Genomic DNA, 12,585 nt, shown 5'->3' on the forward strand with positions numbered 1-12,585 from the left:
GACACGGGTTCGTGCCCCGGTCCGGGAAGATCCCACATGCCGTGGAGCCGCTAGGCCCGTGAGCCATGGCCGCTGAGCCTGCACGTCCGGAGCCTGTGCTCCGCAATGGAGAGGCCACAACAGTGAGAGGCCCGCATACCGCAAAAAAAAAAAAAAAAAAAGGTAAATTAATATGCTGATTCAGATTACAGGACTAGTACAGCTGAGGTTGAGACCACGTGGTGTTCAGTTGCCAGTATGCAGCACAGCTGTAGGCTATGCGTTGTGGTGCATCTGGGAAACAAAGATATCTCAGGCCTCGTTTTATCTAATGGTATTGACTCCTTATTAAGCCTCACAGTACACGGCGTTTTTTCTTAGGGATTCTGTGCTAATTCTGCTCATTCCACCAAGGATAGCAAAAGAGGAAAGCCATAGAAGCAATGTTGTGGTTTTTCTTTAAGACGTATACTGAGAACTGACACCATCGCGGATTGGTAGTGTTCCTGATCTTCTCAATCAGGAGTAGAAAGCTTATCTGTCACTTTCAGTGGAGCAGATTCATGAGGCGCTGAGAAGTTTAACATAACCTGTTAGACACCCACCCTTTATTTTACAATAAGATGGGGATGAGGGTTTTATTGGGATGTTTCCAGGCTGCCTTTTTTGTTTGTTTTTCAATACAAAGATAGCCTTTGATGTTAAATATGAAGATGTCAACTGAAGAGTGTCTGATCTTCAAATTCAGGAGACTGTTTGCTCTCTGCCTACCAGTTTTGGGATTTGGATTAGATCAACAGTTAAATTTTCCTAAAGTGTAGTGACTGTAAGATATACAGTTCTTTAAAAATAGTTGGTTTTTTGTGTGTGATCATGTTTCTCTTGTGTTTAAATCTTTATTTTCATTTGTACTTTAGTGCTTTCAATTTAAAAAAAATTTTAAGTGGACATTAGCAGTTTTACAAATTTTTCTACTTTCTCAGTGATTCTGCAGCATATCCTGTCATGGAATCTGACATACATTCATGGGATTCATTTCTTTCTAATGTTAGAGAAGAAATTGAGAAAGCAAAGGTAAGTTAGAAAGTATTTTATAATTCTGTCAAAATCTATGTGATGGTTATAATTCTAAGGAGGTCATGTCATATTGAAACTATTTCTTTTTTGAGCTGTTAAAGACAATATTTATTTTTTGTTGTAATTAAGAATTTTTCATGAAAGAAATGCTATCTTCTTAACTCTCTTTAAACTCAGCCCTTGATTGTTAAGATTAGAAAGGTTATGTTTGATAAGGCTGTAGAGCATTCCGATTAATAAGGACTTATTTTGAACTTCTTTCCTTGCAACTCTGTATTTCTTGGAAAACGGTTGAGCATTTGTTACGTATGTATGTATAGTAAGGGGAAAAAAGTATTCATTGGCAGTTGTGGTTTTCTCTTGGAATTTGTTAGAAAAACGTAACATTTTTCCTTCTACCTACAGTCTCAGTTTGAAGAACAAATTCAAGCAATTAAAAATGGTTCTCGGCTCAGTGAACTTTCTAAAGTGCAGATTTCTGAGCTTTCGTTTCCTGCCTGTAACACAGTAAGTCTATTACATCTTTTTTTTTTTTTTTTTTTTTTTTTGAAAGAAAGAGAACAGAATAGGAGTGAAGCACAATTTCTTTCTTAACTGGCCAAAAGTAGTTTGCTGTTATTGTTTTGGGAGTGGGCACGAGATGGATTGACAGTTGCCTTAATGTTTTCATTACGTGCTAGGTCAAGCCCAGTGAGGGCTGCCCGTATTTGCCTCTCACCCTGTGACCCTTCTGTCAGTGCATTCAGCGTCTTAGATCGTGGGCTCTGGAGCTGCAGTCAGAAGCCTCATCTTGAGCGTCTTTTTCTCCCCAATATCCTCCCTAAGCATTCATACTTATTGTGGATTCATCTGCAAAAAAAAAAAATGGTTTAAAACATTAAAAAGGTTAGCCACCTTGGACTGATTAAATTTTCTATTGAGCACCAGCTTTTTTCTCTCCATAGAAAAAGTTTTTTCTCTCCATTGAACTGAGTAAGAAACAGAGTTTTATTTAGAATTAAAGATCACTTATTTATAGTATTTCCAAGTTCTTATAGCAGATATGGAAGGGGGAAAAGCATTAGATATCAATAGAATATTTTTCTATTAATTTTTAACTCTAGCTTATGTAATTTTAAAATTTAAAATTCCTTGGGAACTCTCAGTGTGCCAGGAGTTTGAGTAATAAGTACCCCTAAAAATGATTTACCTACTGTGTCATTTCTCTGCTGTTCATTCATTGGGTATTTAGTGGTGATCAAGATTAGATGTGGTCTGTGCCCTCAAAGTGCATATGGGTTTGGGAAAGAGAGACTTTAGACCTATAATTATAAGCCAAGTGTGCCAAGATTTTTCACAGGAACATAGAATGCTATGGCAGCATAAATTAGGAGGAACTAATGTAACCCAGAGGCCTAGGCCTCGGCAGAAGCTCCGCTGTTGGAAGTCTCAGTGAGTCAGAGATCTGGAATAGGAATTAACCAGGCAAAAGGAGTAAGGGGGTGTGTGTGTGAGGAGGACTGTGTGGTGGGGTGTTTGCAGGGTCGAAGTGTTCCCAGTGGAAGAAGCAGCATATTTGGAGGCTAGAAAAAAAGAGAATACGCTCCTTTCATAGCTATAAAAGGAGTCCACGGTGACAAAGGGGGCTATAGGGAGAAAGATTATAATCTCGTGCCCACGGGCCGGAACAAAGGGAGCCTTATTAAGGTGTAAGGTGTGTTCAGCGGTGTGGACTTTTCCTCAGGTCACTGAGAAGCCAGTATAAGTTTCCATTTAGGGGACGACATCAGCAGTGTACTTGACGACCAGCTTGACTGCGGTGTGGAGATGTGGTGGGAGAGGGAGCTGAGTTAGCGATTTCCAGTCAACCAGCTGCAACTCACTGTCCCCAGCCGTGTCCCGGCTCAGAGAGGCAGCGGGGCTGCAGGGAAGAGAACCGGTTTGAGGGGTGCGCAGGAGGTCAGATGAAAGAGCGGTGCTGCTTGTGAGACTGTAAGGGCGACAGTCTCGAGGATGACTCTGGGTTTCTGTCAGTGCATTGGCATCAGAGGAAGAGCGGGGTGAGGAGGCCGCCCTGAGGCCGATGTTGAAGACGCAGGGCTTGAGTGGCCTTGGAACTAGTCACCCACGTGGATCTGCCCATTAGGAAGTTTGGATGTGCAGATTTGGATCTCAGGAAGATACTCTAGACTGGAATCTTTTTAAAAGTGGGCCTTATGGATTTCCCTGGCGGTCCAGTGGTTAGGACTCTGCGCTTCCACTGCAGGGGGCATGGGTTCGATCCCTGGTCGGGGAACTGAGATACTACACGCTGCACTGCGCGGCCAAAAAAAAAAAAAAGCACACAGTCACGGAGGCACGAGAGGGCGTAGCACGGGTGGGGTGGAGGCCGCACCTCTGACAGCGTGGGGGGCAACAGCACTGCAGGCGTGACGGCGGCTGGGCCGTGGGGAGAGCTGAGCCGGGGCCCAGCGGATGGGACGGAAGCCGGCGGCGTGGAGCCATGAAGAGGTCATTTTGAGAAAGAGAAGGTGGCCAGCAATTTTTAAGAACAAAACACTTAATTTGTTGTAATTCAAATACTGTGCACTTGAGCGGCCAGGTTTTATTATAGTTGTGCTTAATTGTTAGTCTTTGTTCACGGAGGTAACTCTTAGTGATCCAGCCCCTGTGGTGTGTTCCTTGTAGATTCATCCCAAGTTACTTCCTGAGTCTTCAGACCATGATGATCAAGGCCCCTCCACTTCTACAAGTCACAGGACTGGAGACCGAACAGCAGTTCCCGAGGAATCTAGTCTGGTCTCTGCTACTGATGGCCCAGTGGAGTCGCCCTCCTGTGAGCCAGAAGCCGGCCGGCTGCCAGAGCGTGAGAGCGCCGGCCAGGCAGCTCGGTCAGAGCCAAGCCCGGCGGCGGATCAGAAGTTATCTGGTGCTCCAGGACGTGCCACCCGTTCAAGCCCGTCTCCAAAGAAGCCGTTCAATAGTATTATTGAGCACCTGTCAGTGGTGTTCCCCTGTTATAGCAGGTACGAATCTAAAACGTCTGTGACTCTGTTAAGCGCTTTATTGAACTGAGGTTTTCTGATTAGATAACATTACAGCCAATTAGGGGCTGAAGTGGAAAGGACTGCAGAATTGTTTTACTCAGAAAGACAAGCACTGCACTTTTTCCTTTTGTAAACACAGAAGTGAGCAGTTTCCAGCCAGTAGATTGAAAACATTGAACACTGGTGAATCAGTCCTCATCAGAACCCGTGGCAGTTTGCTAAGATTTTGATGAACTCAGTAACTCTCCAACACTAGTTATGGAATCACTAAATGAACTGCAAAACATTCGTTTTACATTATTTCAGGGAAAAAAATCCCACATATAGCAAAGAAGGCAACAGCAACTTACACCTCGTTGGACAGCACCTCCGATTTGTTAGAGGTGTGAGGCTGACGAGGCTAGTTGTAATCTGCTAGTGAGTCAGGTGTGTGAGCATGTGACAAAGGGATCCTTATGAGGGTGAGGAGAGCTGCTTTTTTTGGCGGGCGGGGTACGGGGAGTATAGTTGATTTACAGTGTTGTATTAGTTTCAGGTGTACAGCAAAGTGAATCAGTTGTACATTTATGTATATCCACTCTTTTTTAGATTCTTTTCCCATGTAGGTCATTACAGAGTATTGAGTAGAGTTCCCTGTGCTATACAGTAGGTCCTTATTAGTTATCTATTTTTCTTTTTAATATTTATTTACTTATTTATTTGGTTGCACCAGGTCTTGGTTGCGGCAGGCAGGGTCCTTAGTTGTGGCATGCAAATTCTTAGTTGCGGCATGCATGTGGGATCTAGTTCCCTGACCAGGGAGCAAACCCGGGCCCCCTGCGTTGGGAGCACAGAGTCTTAACCACTGCGCCACCAGGGAAGTCCCTAGTTACCTATTTTATATATAGTAGTGTGTATGTGTCACTCCCAGTCTCCCCATTCATCCCCCGCCCCCCCCCCCCAAGAAACCATAGTTGTTTTTTATGTCTGTGACTATTTCTGTTTGATAAATAAGCTCATTTGTACCATTTTTTTAGATTCCACGTATAAGCAATATCATGTATTTGTCTTTCTCTGTCTGACTTCCTGCACTCAGTATGACAGTCTCTAGGTCCATCCATGTTGCTGCACATGGGGAGAGCTGCTTTTAACTGAGTCAGCCAGAGTTGTCATTCAGGCACTTCAGCAGTGCTTCTGCATCAACCTCTGACCTCACTCCAGATGGGTGCAAGGGGACAGAGGTACTCCTGGTCTCAGCCTGGAGAGAAGGTGAAGTGGAGGGAACGTCTCTGGGATGCAGCTCAGAAGAGAGGGATCCACATCCAGGAATGACCCTCTGTACCTCCCATGTTATTTCTGTCTTTGACACACTATTAGTCACAATCTTTGAGATTAGACTTTTGAAACCCAGTAGTTAATTATGATTGGCCAAATTTGATGTTTTGCGTTTGTCAGTGGAGCCCTGCCCATTTGGAAATAAGTGTATCTTGTCTGCACATGGGCATGTTTAGCCCTGCCCAAGTTTGATAAACATTGTAAGTTCTCTCAATAGCAATTACCATGCAAATTAGTAAAAATAGTCAAGTTGTAATTACCAAAAGTACATTGCAAATAAAATTGTTTGCAGTCCTGACTAAATCTGGCAGAATATAAACCACCAAATAGATATGCCTCCTAATTTTCTGCATGTTAAAGCATTTGAGGTATTAGTGCTGCAGATACCAAGTTCCTACTGATCAACAATATAAATCACATCCACTGCTACCTCTGAAAAATTCAGGCTTTGCAAACTTTGTTGTTGGTTAGATTTTTAAAGGGAAGAAGTCAACAAAACTAGTTTGTTCTTAGATAGAAAGAGATTTTATTGATTTCAAGTCAGATCCAGTGGCGTCTGATCATTCATTGATTTTGCTTAAAGCTACAGTATGTCCAGGCTGTAAGAAGTCAGGTTTCTAAGTAGAGATGGAGATCTCAAATGGATCTATCAGATACACTGTTACTTTGAAAGTCTATTAAAACAAATATTTAGAAATAATATTGGAACTTTCATAGTGGTTTGAAAGAGTGATTTTGCTGCTCTCTATATACAGTTACTGTTGTTGTTTACAGATGAATTATTTGTGTGTATTTGATTTTGTTTCTTTTTGCTGTTGGGTTAACATTGGCCCATAATATTTCTTTGCAGCAGAAAACTTTAACTTTCTCTTGACATTATTCCCACTTTCCCTTTCAGCACCGAGCTTGCTGGTTTTATTAAAAAAGTGAGAAACAAAAACAAGAACTCACTCTCTGGATTGAGTATTGACGAAATTGTCCAAAGAGTGACAGAACACATTCTAGATGAAGAGAAAAAGAAAAAGGTCAGTATTTCATTTAGATGCAATAAAATGTTCCACTTTATTTATAAAATAAGAGAATTGTGGGAAAAAATGCTTCCAACCCAAAACTGGAGAGCAATTTAGTAGACAGAAGAGGGTCAAGTTTTTGGGTAACTGAACTTGCTTCCCTGCTCCCATGTTCTTGCTGCAGCCAAATCCAGGAAAGGACAGGAGGCCGTCTGAGCCCAGCCCTGCTGCTTCTGTGACCAGGGCCACCCAGGGCCCGCCCTCCATGGTTGTTGGATCATCACCCAAAAGCAAGGAGCAGAAGACAGACGATGTCTCTGTGAGTGTTGCATGTATGACCATAGAGTCAGTTCTGTTCTTCTGATGAAGAACAAGAAGGAAACAGAACTATTAATCCATGATTTAGTCCCATTTTTCTAGATTGAATTTATTTGGTCTTGAAATTGGAAACCAAGTTTAGATGTACTTGAGTGTTTCATTAGGAGAGCCAGTGAATGGCAAGGTTGTCTCTCCACTTTCACGGGTAGCTCGGGGCCCCTGCATGTAGTGACAAGAAGAGCTGTGACCACATTGTGGGAGCTGGGCCTGTGGATGGTCAGATAAATTCACTTTTTATATCAAGTGTGAATAGTTGGAAAATTTATTTTTGGATAATTTTCTTCTACGTGTGACCATGGGCTTTGGAATAACAGACTTGGTTCCGTCACTTAATAACACTGTGAGCTCGAATCATATCTGCTTGTTCGGGTCGTTGTGGGGATGAAGTGCTGCGGTAGAATAGGCGGAGTCAAGTGCTGGGCTCGGGAAAGGCTGGTTGCTTCCCTGCTCTTTCCCCTCAAGGGGCGCGGGGAGCACACAGGAAGGAGCCCATTAAGTTAACTTGCCTTTAATTTGATACACTGATTTAGAGTGTTTGTTGTCCTTTCAGACAATGAGAACGTTACGGTTACACAGAACTTTTTATCGAATACTGTTATGTCTGTGGTGTCAGTTGACAGGGCAGTATGACTGTCTTGACGAACGAGGAATCCGAGGCACCGGTGGCTCGCGCATCTTGCCAGTGTTCCTTCCTTCGATTTGAGCACAGCGTCCTCAGCACACTGACCAGCTCGTGCTGGGGACTGTGCGTTAGGGACCGGCTGAACGTGTGGCTGGAAGAGAGATGGCCGCCTGGCGGCTCACAGCCGTGGGCTCCAGATTGAATTCTGGTTCAGAGCACATTTCCCTTTTTTATAAATTTATTTATTTATTAATTTATTTTTGGCTGTGTCGGGTCCTCGTTTCTGTGTGAGGGCTTTCTCCAGTTGCGGCGAGCGGAGGCCACTCTTCGTCGCGGTGCGCGGGCCTCTCGCTGTCGCGGCCTCTCCCGTTGCGGAGCACAGGCTCCGGACGCGCAGGCTCAGCGGCCATGGCTCACGGGCCCAGTTGCTCCACGGCATGTGGGATCCTCCCAGACCAGGGCTCGAACCCGTGTCCCCTGCATTGGCAGGCGGATTCTTAACCACTGCGCCACCAGGGAAGCCCCCACATTTCCCTTTTTTGTCCAGCTACAGTATCATCATTCAGGTGAAACTGAAATTAGAAGCGTTGCAGGCCCCATAGCGCAGTCAGCAGTGCAAGACTGCACAAAGAGCGCTGGTTTGCTGACTTGAGCTAAGCAGTGAATCTTTTTTGTGAACTCGTTTTTATGCCTCCCATACATTTTCACTTTCCGCTACCCTTTGGAGACTTTCTGCATCACATACACTCAGGTCCCAGACGGTCTCACCCCAAAGGGAAAGCTTATGATCATGCAGAGCATTCCTGCAAGGCCTGGCTGGAGTCCCCTCCCTCTCTCAGGGGTGTTCCTGCTGGTCACGTGCTCTGTGGTCGAACAACCAGGTCAGGTTCTTGGCATTCTCATTGATTTGTGAGTGTGCGTGTGAACTCCTTTGTGTGCGTGTGTGTGTGTGTGCACGCATGCGTCTGTGTGCTTGTTGGCCATCCCAAGATAGACCATAATCACCTTTTGGGAAGAGATTGCTTTCTACTTCATGGTTGATGTTGATAGTAATAAAGGTGTAAAAGCTGACTTATAAGAATAATATGTATTGAAACTGGGACTTAATTTGCTAATCATAGGTAGTTTTTTAAAAATTAAAAGTAATTTGCTTTGGTTTTTTTTTTTTAATTAATGTAAAAGTTTACTTTTGGCTGTGTTGGGTCTTCTTTGCTGTGCGCGGGCTTTCTCTAGTTGCGGCGAGCAGGGGCTACTCTTTCTTGTGGTGCACGGACTTCTCATTGCGGTGGCTTCTCTTGTTGCGGAGCATGGGCTCTAGGCGTGTGGGCTTCAGTAGTTGTGGCATGTGGGCTCAGTAGTTGTGGCTCACAGGCCCTAGAGTATGTGGGCTTAAGTAGTTGTGGCTCGCGGGCTCTAGAGCACAGGCTTAGTAGTTGTGGTGCACAGGCTTAGTTGCTCCACGGCATGTGGGATCTTCCTGGACCAGGGCTCGAACCCATGCCTCCTGCATTGGCAGGCAGATACTTAACCACTGAGCCACCAGGGAAGTCCTTGCTTTGTATTTTTAAATTACAAAAGTTTTGTGGTTCATAATAGAAAATCCAAATAAAAAGAGCATATAAAGGGGCTTCCCTGGTGGCACAGTGGTTGAGAGTCTGCCTGCTGATGCAGGGGATGCGGGTTCGTGCCCCGGTCCGGGAAGATCCCACATGCCGTGGAGCGGCTAGGCCTGTGAGCCATGGCTGCTGAGCCTGCGCGTCCGGAGCCTGTGCTCTGCAACAGGAGAGGCCACAACAGTGAGGGGCCCGCATACCACACACACACACAAAAAAGAGCATATAAAGAACCCCAAAACCCACCCTTTAAGGGTAACCAGTACTATCACATCAGTATATAGTTTTCTAAACTCTTTTGTATCTGTGTGTATACTGAATTTAGTCAACTGTACATATATTTGTGTGTGTTTTTTTTTCAATTAGAAATATATTGTGCCCACTTTTCCATACTAGGAAATAGTCAAGTTAACCGTCGATTTTTCTGAACTTTGCAGAGGCCTTAACCTGCTCTTTCCCCAGGGCTGACACCTCCATTTCCTCTCAGACCCTTCCCTGGGGGGCCGCAGAGAGGAGTGAGAGCACATCTGTCCCATTGCTGCAGCGGCAACAGTGCCGTGGGAAAGACAGAAAACCCTGTGCAGCAGTGCAGGGTTTCATAGCCTTCAGGCACTGCCCCCAGCTGTACTCCCTGACCTTAAGCCACTGCCAGGGCTTCATTCATTCACTTTCTTGACAGTTTATGGAGTCTCAGTTTGGGACCAGGTTCCTTGCCAGCTGCTAAGAACACAGATAAGCAAGGCCATTTCCTGCCTTCAGGGTGCTCAGAGTTAAGATGGGGAGTGAGAGTCGAAGTTAATGATGCGGTGTGAGGTGAGTGCTGTGAGCTGTAGGGAGAGCTTCACGCCTGGCGTTCTAGGCTGGCGCTCTGCTTTCACACAGAGCACGCTGTCTGTGCTCAGCAGACTGGGAGCGGCGAGGGCCGGAAGCCCTCCCATTCACCTCTGTGTCGCTGTGCCCCGCACAGTCCCTGACCGTGGATGTTTGCTGAATGAGCCATCAGTTCGTTGTGTTTTGATTTATACAAGTAATCCACGTTCATGGAAACTTTAGAAAAATAGCAAAGAAAAAAGTTAAATCTCTCAACCAAAAGTAGCCAGTAACCACTGTTAACATTTTATATCTTTTTAGACTCTTTTCTAGGCATCTCTATATATACACATTCTCTCTATTTTTAAAATATTGAATTATATAATCATATGATACATACTGTTCTGTAGCCTACTTTTATTCAGAGAGGTTTTGTGACTAACTTTCCACGTCAAGGATTATGGAATTCCGTCATGATTTTAATCAGCCCCATGATAATCCATAGTGTAGAGATGTCATAATTTATTACTGTCTCTAACTGTTAGACAATTAGAGGAACAATTAATTTGTAATATTCAGCTAGTACCATACTTTAAGTATGGGTTGGGGTAAGTAGGTGTTTGTAGTGTTTTAGCTGGGAATGAGTTACAACCACATAAAACATTTTTTTCTCTGAGAGAATTAAAACTTTATTTTTTCCTAAGAAATGTTATTAGAAAATAAGTTGTTCCCTCAGTCTCCTTAAATATAATTGAGAATAATTTGCCACCTTAGCTGTGAAAGTTCTGGAAGGCCACTTGTAAGAAGAGCTCATGTAGTAAGAAGAAATTGAATAATTCTTTACTATTGAGATGCATTTGTTTCCACAGGTGTCCGGTGCAAATTCCTGTGAAATATGCCTAGAAGTATTCAAATCCAAAAATGTACGTGTGCTGAAATGTGGGCACAAGTTTCACAAAGGGGTAAGAATTCTCCTTGGCCATCCTCATGTCATGCATTTTGACTGTGGAGTATTTTGAAAATAAAAAGGGACTTTGGGCTTCCCTGGTGGCGCAGTGGCTGAGAGTCCGCCTGCCGATGCAGGGGACACGGGTTGGGTTCGTGCCCTGGTCCGGGAAGATCCCACATGCCGCAGAGTGGCTGGGCCCGTGAGCCATGGCCGCTGAGTCTGCGCATCTGGAACCTGTGCTCCGCAACGGGAGAGGCCACAACAGTGAGAGGCCTGCATACCACAAAAAAAAAAAAAAAAAAAAAAAAAAAAAAAGCAGGGGGGGACTTTGTTTTCTAGGCTTCACTACTTGCATTTTCAAAGCACTTTCTAAACCTCCTCATGCCTGCGATGATCATCTCCCTCCCAGAGGTTGATGCTGCAGGAAGGGGGGCGGATTCCTGGGCCTGCAGCGGGCACTGTGCACACTGTCCTCTCCTCTGTGTCATGAGTGCAGAAGAGCAGTTGCCTCCATAGTTGCTGAAAGTCAAAGCAACACTAGTTCCTTAGAAGTCAGTTTTCTGTACGCATCAGTTTCTTATATGCATGGTCAAACAGGTACACAGCGCAGCAGTTTGTCAATTTACTGCAGTAGGTGAAGGAAGTTTAACATTTTGGAGGAGAAAAACTAAACTGGGTCCAGTGTGCCTGATCCTGGGAGATTCTGGCCTGTGCCCTTCCAGGATTTGTGGTAACTGTTTTGGTGTTTTGGGTGCCGTGAGCATTTGTCCTGCACCCCTGCTGCTGGGTTAGAGCAGATCAGGTCTCTGCCCTGTCTGTGTAGGAATCCCTGAGAAAAGGGGTACACACAGTACACTCACTAGAAAGAGACTTGCAGTCTCCCGCGTGGCCTGCCTTCTTCCTCCTTCCCGGGTAGGGGCGTCCTGCCTGGGCTCTCGAACTTACACACACACTCGGCTGTGTAGCAGCAGCGGGCCAGCCGGGAGCACGCTGGGTAGACAGGCTCCAGTGAGGCTGTGTGGCGTGCAGGCGTGTGGGATGGGCAAGGAACAAGACCAGGCAGACAGGGTGAGTCCAAGGGCCAGCCTCTAGAAGTCAGGGCGGCTGAAGCACAGAGACTGGAGCAGGGTGTGGGGGGATGGGAGGGCAAGGCCATGCCCCAAGGTCAGGCCCTGAGTGCTCAAGGTCACATTCTGAGGTGGGTTTCTTTGTTCCTGGAGCTTGGTCCAGACTCCTCCCCTGAGCAGGCTCTGGTGTCCCTGCGTGTTGGGTGGCTCCAGGCCCTACCAAATGTCACAGTGAAGTTAGCTGTGTGTGCTGAGGCGAGTGGTACAGGAGGGCTGAGGTTCCAGGTGCTCCTAAAGGCACTGGCTAATTGTCTTTTCTCATTTCAGTGCTTCAAGCAATGGCTTAAGGAGCGGAGTATTTGCCCAGCCTGCCTGGCTCGTGATCTCCTGTCCGAAGAGTAGCCGGCCCTTCCGGAAGAGGCCCCCCCGCTATTCTAGGTAGTTACAATTCACTAAAGGGTAGATACTGTTTGTTGACTTGGAAGAATAACAATATACTCCCGTTGATACAAAAAGCAACACGTGAAGATTCTTTGCACCGTGTGTCACAGTGCTAATAAATGGAGATCTTTAATACAGTTGGCAGGAAGTCATCTCCCAACTCTGACTAGCCACTTAATAATCGCCAAATGGTGGCTGATAAAAGTTATGTGTAACCACATCCTTATATTGCTGGGGCTGCTGCAGAGGTGCTCTCTGAGATGGAAGGAAAATATGGTGAGTGCCTCAAAGCAGGACTT

General features: G+C 45.3%; 1 protein-coding gene across 1 annotated transcript in view; it reads left to right on the forward strand.

Annotated features, from left to right (window-relative positions):
* The window catches only part of TTC3 (tetratricopeptide repeat domain 3), a gene marked incomplete at its 5' end in the record, with an annotated part of 140,575 nt that extends 128,262 nt beyond the window's left edge, over window positions 1-12,313 (forward strand). Inside the window, 7 exons of the mRNA XM_079704134.1 lie at window positions 963-1,053; window positions 1,462-1,563; window positions 3,724-4,061; window positions 6,295-6,421; window positions 6,591-6,725; window positions 10,699-10,791; window positions 12,173-12,313. Coding sequence (XP_079560260.1) covers window positions 963-1,053; window positions 1,462-1,563; window positions 3,724-4,061; window positions 6,295-6,421; window positions 6,591-6,725; window positions 10,699-10,791; window positions 12,173-12,247 — 961 coding nt within the window. The 3' untranslated portion in view covers window positions 12,248-12,313. The remainder of the gene's footprint in view (window positions 1-962; window positions 1,054-1,461; window positions 1,564-3,723; window positions 4,062-6,294; window positions 6,422-6,590; window positions 6,726-10,698; window positions 10,792-12,172) is intronic.
* Between the last annotated feature and the right edge of the window lie 272 nt (window positions 12,314-12,585).

Source organism: Hyperoodon ampullatus (genome assembly GCF_949752795.1).
Source record: "Hyperoodon ampullatus genome assembly, chromosome: 5".
NCBI lineage: Eukaryota > Metazoa > Chordata > Mammalia > Artiodactyla > Ziphiidae > Hyperoodon > Hyperoodon ampullatus.